At 36.1% G+C, this 10,271-nt stretch overlaps 1 protein-coding gene across 1 annotated transcript; it reads right to left on the bottom strand.

The window, feature by feature from the left end:
- Positions 1–348: 348 nt before the first annotated feature.
- LOC146135307 (4-galactosyl-N-acetylglucosaminide 3-alpha-L-fucosyltransferase FUT5-like) lies at positions 349–4,071 on the bottom strand. The gene is made up of 5 exons (XM_083395744.1): positions 3,997–4,071; positions 3,226–3,302; positions 2,247–2,372; positions 1,566–1,658; positions 349–1,042 (listed from the first exon to the last, which is right to left on the bottom strand). The coding sequence occupies exons 1-5, from the start codon at positions 4,069–4,071 to the stop codon at positions 349–351; spliced, it is 1,065 nt and encodes a 354-aa protein (XP_083251870.1).
- Positions 4,072–10,271: the final 6,200 nt, after the last annotated feature.

The raw sequence follows: 10,271 nt of genomic DNA, 5'->3' as shown, positions 1-10,271 counted from the left end.
ATAACGACTCACTACAACTAAAATAACAAACCACACTTTTTAAGTGTTTAGGAAGATTGTTAAAAATTACATTCCTTGTCGTAAACCTTCGAAAGAGCAAGCAATTACCAAATACAATTTTCGGTCAATTGGTTTTCTTTAATAAGCTCAATGACGTTTGTTCCCTTGTTTTTTGACATTTAATTATCAAGACATGTCTAATTTATTCAACTAAAAGTAAAACTTTTATTTAATCTTGTTTTTCTCCCACTCTCATCGGTATATATTGCGAGCTCTAAAAAATGGGTTCTGTACATAATGGGCTATTTTTACCTCCTTTCTTCAGATTAACATTTTTTATTAATTTTGTCAATTTTGCACGTCAGTCATGCATTCGGGGCTTTCCCCACCGTGCCACCACTCGTGAATCGATGGCACGGTCTCGCGAAAAGCGGGAGAGCTTTTAGGGGGGTAACGCTCCACCCTAGATCCGTAAACCTCGTCAAAGGGGCGTGTATCATTCAAGGCGATGCCATGAAGCGTCCTGCATATGGCACAAAAACCTAGGGGCTTTCCCTGTTGGTAGAACCCCCGGGGATCCCCCTTCCGCCATTCAAAATATTCTGCGTAAGCTGTTTGATTGCGATCCAAGTAGTTCAAGTAGTTTACGAGTTCCCGGATGCTATCAAAGTCCTCCACCAAAATGTAGGATTTAGGAGGAGCAATGGCGGCGTAATCTTCCCTTCTGCCTCCGTGGGCAACAGGGATCGCTCCGGATGCGAGAGCATTGCAGAGGAACTTTTCGGTGATGTAGTCGCGGCAGTGTAGAGAGTTCTCGAAGGAGAGGTAAAACTTGTAAGTCTCGACCACGCGGAAAAATTTTGCCGTTTCACGAAACTGTTTATTTGGGAACTGGTTGTTGGAAAAGCAGCCACCGTAGCGATCCAACTTGAATCCGAGATCGACCATTTGCTGCGCGATTTGCAGCCTCTTGATTGCGTTGGATCCTCTGTCGCAATTACTCACCAAAAGTAGAGCAGTGCGGTTCTTTTTCGAAAGCAACCTGGAAGTAATTCATTCATACCTTGAAACATCATGTGCCACGACGAAGACAATCTATTATAAAGCTATATTTATTGGGGCGACCACCATACCAATGGCCTCTGAACAATCCTCATCCGAGTTGTTTGATAGCTGATTTATAACAAAGGTGCCCGCCTATTCCCACGGTTGTGAGTTTAAATCCTACTCGAGTTGTTTGAAATATGACCTAGTGGCCTAAAACACACGTTTAATTGTTCTTTTTAAATAATGAATTAATAATGAAAGAATAATAGAAAAAAATTGCTTGAATGTGACAACTGATAACGCTTCCCAATTACATTGCTAAATTTTAAAACGCATCAATGTATTGTGTTTCTTCATAGGTAAACACGAAAAATATCATCGTACTTTTTAGTGCAGTTGTTTTGCTTACAACACGCTGAATATAAAGCATTTTTTGCATATTTCAACAGAAAGTAAGTTCGACTTCCACATAGGCATTTACAAAGGCTACCACGTTGTACTTAAAATACTTCCTATACGTTTTTGTGTTTCGTTCTACTCCGTGCCATCCAGATCTTATCATTTCAACAAGATTAAGACCAGCGTTTGGGCCGTAAAACGTAGAGTCCCTCCTACAAAAATACAGAGCAAAGGTTAAAAACTCGCAAATTAAAGAAATTAAAAAGTTAAAAACACGTAAAAAACAAAAAAAATAACATTAACAGTTCTATTTAAATAAATATTTTTATGACTTCAGTCTGGTCTGCTTATCAGGTTAGTTCTAACGTTTCTTTAATAGAAAGCTAATGACTCGACCTGTGGCTAAATTATTTTGAAAATAATTCATTTAAAACATTGCAAAGTACCTTAAAATATATAGTGGTACAAAGTCTAAATTGTGTTTTTATAACACGCGTTAGCTTATACGATTTATTAGCAGGTTTTAATAGTTGAAACACATTTGTCAATTTCATATTTGCACCTCATCGTCTTTTTATGTAAATATACCTAACGAAAAAATCGTGAACATTTAGTTTTCTTTTAGCTTAATCAATCTACCTATTGTGTATTTAATATGTTATTTTTACCTCTGAATAAGTAATCAAAATGTAATATGTTTATCTAAAATTTCGTTGTTTATACCACACAACAATAACGCTTGAACAAACGTTGATTTAAAACACTTTGTCAGCTGTTATTTAACCTCTGGGAGGACAAACCTGAAAGTTAACGTAGCGTTGAAGAAGTTTGGGGGATAGAGGCTGAGATTCACTTTGTAATCGCCATAGAACTGGGTCATCCCTTGACTCTCTGTGCCCCAAAATATGTAGAGTTGGTCGGGACGCCTGCCAAAAAACCCATACGAATCAAATTAAATGGGACCCATACGACGGATCACATTAAAACATTACACTAATGTTACCATAAATTATTGCCTCATGGAACTCACAAATTATTTACGGGGATCACTATAGACCAGTGGTTCTCAACCTTTTTTATCTTACGGACCGGTAAAATTTCAAAACAAATTTTGCGGACCGGTGGACCTTCAAAAATCAAAATCAACCCAAAATGCAAATATGACAAAAGTATGCAACTTAAAAGCAAAGATTGGAAATTTAAATTCAATGAGCAATTTGTTGCTGTCTCTTTGATATCATACGTGTTATACGTGGTTCTATTAAAGTTTTTCACATACAACTGGTCCTAAAATTTAAGACTTAAACGATCTATAGCCTACTTTTAAACAGTTGTGTCGTACGATAAAGTCCAAAGTAGACCATTACCTCTATGTTACATCACAATGTTGCAAATTGCGAAGCTGGCGAAGTTCTAAATTTGATGGACAAGCCTTCAGCATCTTGCATTTTGTAGTTAAGATTCAACATTGTAATATATTTGGCGGACCGGCAGGAAAGTTGACGCGGACCGGCGGTTGAGAACCACTGCTATAGACAATCATAACTCGGCTTACAAAAAACCTTCTCTTTTATCAACTCACGTACTGCTAAACTGCGCTGAAATTTGTTCAAAGCGTCAAAGACCCTCGTATAAAATAATATACGAAAGTAATTAACATGATCCTATTTTTATTTTTTACCCGAAATCTCTTCCTTTGACCCAATGCTAAATAAATATCCTATATGCGGAATATTCAGTTGTTGAAGAAACCACACATATAAGCAACAAACCACTAACCTCTTTTTATCAGGAGGATTCGAAGGTGCTTTGGACCAGGCATTGATAACCACAGCGGCAGTATGTTTGTCGTACACCTGAAATAAAAAAAATGTCGACCTCGTATCTTTATCTGCGAAAAGTTTTTCCGGATTCTGAACCACTGTTTGTTCTTCACACAAACGACCTGCAGCGGTGAAACGTTTCTTACTATAGGAAGCAAAGCGTTCATGCAAATGTCTAAGTGAAAAATATATAGCTCGAGTTCAAAATTAGTTATAAATATAGCTCGAGTTCAAAAAAAAAAAAAAAAAAAAAAAAAAAAAAAAAATTAGTTATAAATATAGCTCGAGTTTCAAACGTTGGTTGGTTGGTTGGTTGGTTGGTTGGTTGGTTGGTTGGTTGGTTGGTTGGTTGGTTGGTTGGTTGGTTGGTTGGTTGGTTGGTTGGTTGGTTGGTTGGTTGGTTGGTTGGTTGGTTGGTTGGTTGGTTGGTTGGTTGGTTGGTTGGTTGGTTGGTTGGTTGGTTGGTTGGTTGGTTCGTTGGTTCGTTGGTTGGTTAGTTAGTTAGTTAGTTCTTTTTTTGAAAAAAACAATACACCTTGATTTAGGTTGGGAAATATACTTTGCATTAGGTTTGGCAAAATGTTTATTTAAAAGACTTTTTCAATCTTGAATAGTGTAAAACCTTGTAGGATATCAAGTGCATTTATTTATTCTTTATAATTATCGTCATTATTTACAAAGAGCTATAGGTAATATATTATAACAAACATCCAGTTTGCTCTCTCACCAAACTTCGGTTGCGAGAAATGGGGCAAAAACCACAAGTTGATCCTTTGACAAACTTCGATTTAAACCACGACATATCATCCCAGAGAAGAATGCGCTAGGTACATTAAACAAGTGTTTAAGTAACTTTCAAACCAAACCGATCTGCTCTAAAAAGTAAAGATCAAATTAATATTATACACAAACAATTGACAAAAAGTTAAAAATATATCGACTTAATACAGCACTAAACAATTTAAAATTTGAATTGTACTTACCTTCAATCTTGGTTTATATGGTTCTTTGGTTGTCGGATAATTCAAAGATAATTTTGTTGTTATAGCTATATTTGTTGTTCCTGATGAAAATAGAAACGTTATTGTTGTATCTATTTAGTTATTTTCGTTCGAATTTATTTTCGATTTTTTTTTAAATATTTTCGAAAGCTTAGCGATATAGATTTGTGAAATTAATTTTGACTAGACCAGGAGCCGTAATAAGACTAACCGATTTGATCAATTATGCAAGCTGGGACAGGCTAGAAAAACAACGTGAAAAACTATCCTGGGGTGAGGTTCGAACCCTAGTTAATTGGTGTCTTCAGAAGCAATTTTTTTCAGCTAAGGCATTATTAACATATCCTCCTTGTCCTGTTATTATCAAGTATGAGAAAAATCACCCTGTTTAAAACTTGCTGTGGGTAAATGTAATCCATTTGGTTGATCAAAATTTAGACTACCTAATTAAATTACGATTAATCAGACATCCCTAACCCTAATCACGCTTACCGGTTGTCCTGTTGTAGATAAACGTAATGGGAATCGCACAACACCACACAAGGAAGATTCCGACAGCGTGTCTCAATTTAAATTTCATTGTTTCTTATTCTAAGCATGTCAACCAAAAGACGATTTTCTGAAAAATGCGAGAATAACATACTACAGATAAATTTACCAACATTTTGTCTTGAGAGGAAGTTGAAACAAAAGGCTTGGCGGATCAAAACATAGTCACCAATAAAAGACAGTTGCACGTAACAAAGATCGTTAACAACAATTGAACCAGTATTATCAAATTGTCGTATTTATGCTTATGAAACACTCTACTTCAGAGGCGTAGCTACGGGGTCGGTGGGGTACATGTCCCCGGGCGTCAAGGTACTTGGGCACCAAAATGAGGCTTTAAAATACAATGTACTATTAAAATTAGAATTGTTTTACGTACAAACTAGGGTATATTATGCTAAAGTTATAGAAAATGTGATTAAACATTGAGGAGGAGCCAATTTTATAGATTTCCCCGGGCGCGAAATAACCTGGCTACGCCTCTGGTCTACTTAATAGCATTTTGAATAAAACTTTCAATTAGTTTAATCCTACTTTGTTAACCACACACAATTCTGGTAGGCTATATTTTGCAGATTATTGCGCTTATTGGAAAAGTAATACTTAAGACGCAATTTTTATATGTTTATGGCGACATAGTATTAAACTGGTAAAATACCATATACAATTTGGCAATGTTGCCGCCTAGCAACATCCTTTAACCGTTAGTAAATATAGGCCTACCTAAAGGAATTATAAAATAGAAAACTCAGTAAACCAATGGGTTTAAATTTTCTTGCATTCCACTATGTTTTGGTGTAGGCCCTATTATTGTAGCTATGGCAAGTTTATTAACCAATTAGACAAAACTAGGTCTTGGCATTTACGATTGTGAATAATAAAAGTAGCGTGAATTCTATTTTATTTAATCCTAGTGTTCTGCCTTAGTAGAAATATCTGCCTAAGTCTCAAAAATACCAAGGAACGTGATTAAATGACAACAACAAGCTTACCAAATCAGGTCCTTGCTTTATCGACTAAACAGTAAACGACTATAAGCAAACACTTTTACATAACACTTTCACCAATCCTAGAAACACCTTAAAAACTGCATCAATACATAGCGACAGCCATACGTTAATATACCCGGCATTGCCAACTATTTACCAGTTGAATTATAAATGGTAAGAAACTAAAGCAACTTACTTTTCCAAACGAAGCTTAACAAACACAATTTTAATAACTATGTCGTACATATATGCCTATAGGCCTTATTTTAGGACAAAAAAAATAAAACCAAACTCAGGCTCGACCTATACGCGCTAAGCTACGATTAGTTGTTCGTTCAAGTCATTGCATGCTTTGACTTGAATTGTGCATTATGACATCATAAAGCTGCGTTTTGCTACTGATAATAACGTTTTTACAGCTTGCTGCGCTGCCATTGTGAACTGTACGGTCACGGTTTTAAAACAGTTCGGGATTGCTTCACTCAAATGAAAAGTGATTTGGTTATCGTTACAATACTAAATACGGTATCAACAAAACCAAACATAACCGATCTGATAGCAAAGAAGCAAGTACATCCGTCCCTTTGTTACCTTTAAAAACAACGTGTTATTTTGTGTTAATTTGTGCATATTTTCAAGGGGACCATGAGCTATTTAAAAAAAAATTTGAGAACCACTGCCTTAACCCAAAGTGTTTCTTCACATCAACTAATGCACAATTAAAACAGTGTCCATAAAATTAGATATCAACCGCATTTCTGTCAGGGGTGAAATCAATGCTGGCTACGTGGACATTCCCCCACCTAAACTGTATTTTTGGCCTATTTTAACTCAGTGTATGGAAACAAAATTGTGCTTCGCGCGATTCGCAATATGTTTCTAGCACATGTTTTAGCATTTTACACAATTTGGTTTTATGTCTTAGTTGTTCCACAACTGAGAAGCGCTAGATCGCAGTTATAAACACGGCTATGTGTGTGCATGTTTAATTGTTCCAGAATTTGTTACTACAGGAAGTTAAGTATTATTATATTTCATATTGTATTTAAACCAACCATGCTAGACAACGAATTATTCGCTTTTATTAGAGAATTATATGGGCCGAAAATTTATTTTCGGGACATATCTTGTTTTTGCCGTTATTATATGGGCCGAAAATTTATTTTCGGGACATATCTTTCTTTTTTGGTTTCCTATGGTTTGTTTCAGACCGAGTTTTGTCCAAAGCTTTACAGAAAAAGTAGACATCGTAGAACCTTCAAATTTTCAGACATGGCGTAGAGTGGTATGTAGGTGCTTTGTAAACGTTTATGAGGCTGCACTCCCAGGGGCCTTTGCTTGGGGGGTAAAAACCTGAAATATTGCGTTTTAGCACTTTGTAGCTAACGACAGCCATCTAGCAGCAGAAAAACTTTCATACAGAATTCGTTCATATTCGCTTGCTTTGTCCAGCTCGCGTCGCGACGAGGCGGCTGCTGGCATCCCTGCTGCGCCCTATTGTCCCGCGCGTGCAACATTTGTGTTGGAAGTGGCTTGCCTAGTAAAACTATGCACATGCGACTTGCCTTTCATAAAGAGGCCTCTCTAAGTAAAAAAACCTATTGCTCTTACAACACAAAATATTTTACCACCGCAAATTTAAATGCGAATCCTACAGGCAGTGTACACATCTCTGTTAGCACATGTTGTAATTGTTGCACCATTCAAACATATCAACACCAGGTCTAAGCAAATATAATTATACAAGGGCCGCAACAACAAAAAGCTTAAGTTTAACGCATTCTTAACGACGACGTTACAAAGCTACGTCATAACATGGCGTCATAAATAAATAAATCTTGCGTTTATTGGATTTAAATTGGCAAAACTTTCAATATAAAACGTGGCTTATTAGGCACATAAACGTGTTTGCATATTTTCAAAACTACAGATTTAAACTCTGTTTCAACAGTGATTGCTCAGACCAAGGCATGGTAAAAATTTACACAGTAAAAGTTGGAAAAAGTATAGCAAACCATAGACGTTAAATCATTTAGAGAGAATGAAAATATTGACTTTTTAAACATGCTAGCTGACCAAAATGTAATAACATGGCCGTAAGCATTATCTACGTAAATTTTTATTGATCAAATGTATGTTTCGATCATTTGCCAAAATCTACGCCATATTTGAACCCCCTTCGCTTCAAAGCCATAAGTTATTATATTATTATACACAACTTATAATTGTGTGTAGATATGTTGGATTGGAGTAACATACAGAACAGGTGCAAATAGCAAATATTCTCCAAATACGATGTTTCCAATATTCTCCAAATCGTATTTCATCGTATTGTCGCGGTAATACACAAAGAGGTAAGGCCGTGAATAAAGTTTCACCCACCGTACAATTAACGGAGGGAAGCATTTCGAGTAGGGATGTTCAAGGCAGAATATCGGCGACACATTTATAATGCTTGCTTTAAATGCGGCGTCAGCATTTTTTGGGGCGACCAATTACTTCGCGATAAGCTTCGCCTAATAATTAAGTGTCAATAGGGTGTATTTACCGCCGCAAGTTTAAATGCGAAATCTTAAGGCAGTCTACGCCTCTCTGTTAGCACCTGTTGTGCATCTTGCTCCAACCAGCATACCAACATCAGGCCTAAACTTATCTAGCAAAACTTTCGATTTAATAGTTTGCGTATTAGGCACGTAATAGTGTTTTTAATATTGTTTGAAACGACAGATTTAAAGCCTGTTTTAACAGTGATTGCTCGGACCAAGCTATGGTAAAAAATTACCTAGTGAAAGTTTGCAAAAGTATAGCAAACCATAGGCGTTAAACCATTTTTAGTCTTTAAGAGAATGATAATATTTGATTTTCAAACACGTAAGCTGGTCAAAATTGAATAAAATAGCCATATGCATTATCTAAGTAAATTCTATTTATCAAATATATGTTTCGATCATTCCCCAAATTCTACGCCATATTTGAACCACTTTCGCATCAAAGGCATATTTTAAGTGGGGAAGTTTTCGGCCCATATCTGTTTTTGCTTGCAGAAACAAGTTAAGGAAAATGAAAAACAAAATATATAATATAAAGTACACAATACAAAATATTAAAAAAAAAATTTAAAAAAAAAAAATTAAAATAAAGTAAAAATTGAAAATAAACACTAAGCCCTGAAAATATATCCCCTGACAAAATATACAACAACCGCACCCCCGTCTAGTTATTGGTGTTTTTATCTATTGTTGACTAACGGCTTTTAATCATATAATATGTTTTGTAATCGTATCTCTACCTTTTTTTAGCTCATCTAGGATCTAAACCAGTTTATAAGACTGCGGCGCATTAAAAAATCATACCAACTTACGGCACACTTTTTACAAAACCACACAACTTTAACTTAACAATCACATTACGTTCACGACAAGCTAGTAGGTTTAAACCATAACAATTTTTCGTTAAAATTGTGCAATGGAGCTTCACTTGGCTGTACAATTGCCTGTTCGCCTCTTCGTAATACAGTTCATATAGGTTATTTTTCAAAATTGCAAAAGCCTTTCAATTCACTATCTCTCAAAGCATATACTAAAATGCGGATGCGCACAGTTGAAGGATGTCATGAGTCATTGACACGACAATTTAATGAAATTAATAAATGCACACTTGATTGTTTGACAAAATATTTAAATGGCTATTAAGGACAAAAATTAGCATACCGGTACAAACTTTAAACGGTTCGTTTAAGTCAGTGGTTCTAAATTTTTTTTTGAAAAAATTACGCAGCGATCCCCTTAAAAATATACACCAATAAACACAAAATAACACATTGTTTTTAATGGCATCAAAGGGACGGGTGCACTTGCTTGTTTGCTATCAGCTCTTTTAAGACCATCATTAGCACAACGCAACACAATGGCTTCACAATTCACAATTCAACTTAAAGCCTGTAATCATGTCTGTTGTGGAACGCAACCGCGCCATTCCCGAGCACGCGGCTCGAGGCATTCTTGTGTTAGTATATTGGCCGCGCTATTCCCGAGCACGACGCTCGAGGCATTCTTGCGGTATTTTAATTCCTATGCGTTGTGTGTGTGTACGCGCTTGATTTGTGCCTACTGCAGGAATGTAATTGGTGTGTTTGCAATTACTTCGTGAGCCTATAAAAGGCTGTTCACTTACTACTACGTTACCATTCCTTTTTACTGATTTCGACTGAATACAACTTAAGTTACAACAAACTGTGCTTATTTGGACTCTGTAAAGAAGCAAGGCGCAAACGTGATTGAAAACACAACAATGTCAATAAACAACTAATCGTAAATTGTGCTAACGAGCGCATCCTGAGTTTGGCTTTCTTTATTTGTCCCACAATTAGGCCTATATTAATTGCCTAATAAATTTTATTGCCCAAAAATTACCTCTACAGGAGCGTCTTGTTGATTTTTTGCTAGATGCTTTGCGGTCTCAGA

This window comes from Ascidiella aspersa, chromosome 8 (genome assembly GCF_963924565.1).
Source record: "Ascidiella aspersa chromosome 8, kaAscAspe10.2, whole genome shotgun sequence".
Lineage (NCBI taxonomy): Eukaryota > Metazoa > Chordata > Ascidiacea > Phlebobranchia > Ascidiidae > Ascidiella > Ascidiella aspersa.
The sequence above is the reverse complement of the archived record's forward strand: the minus strand, read 5'-3'. Positions and strand labels throughout refer to the sequence as shown.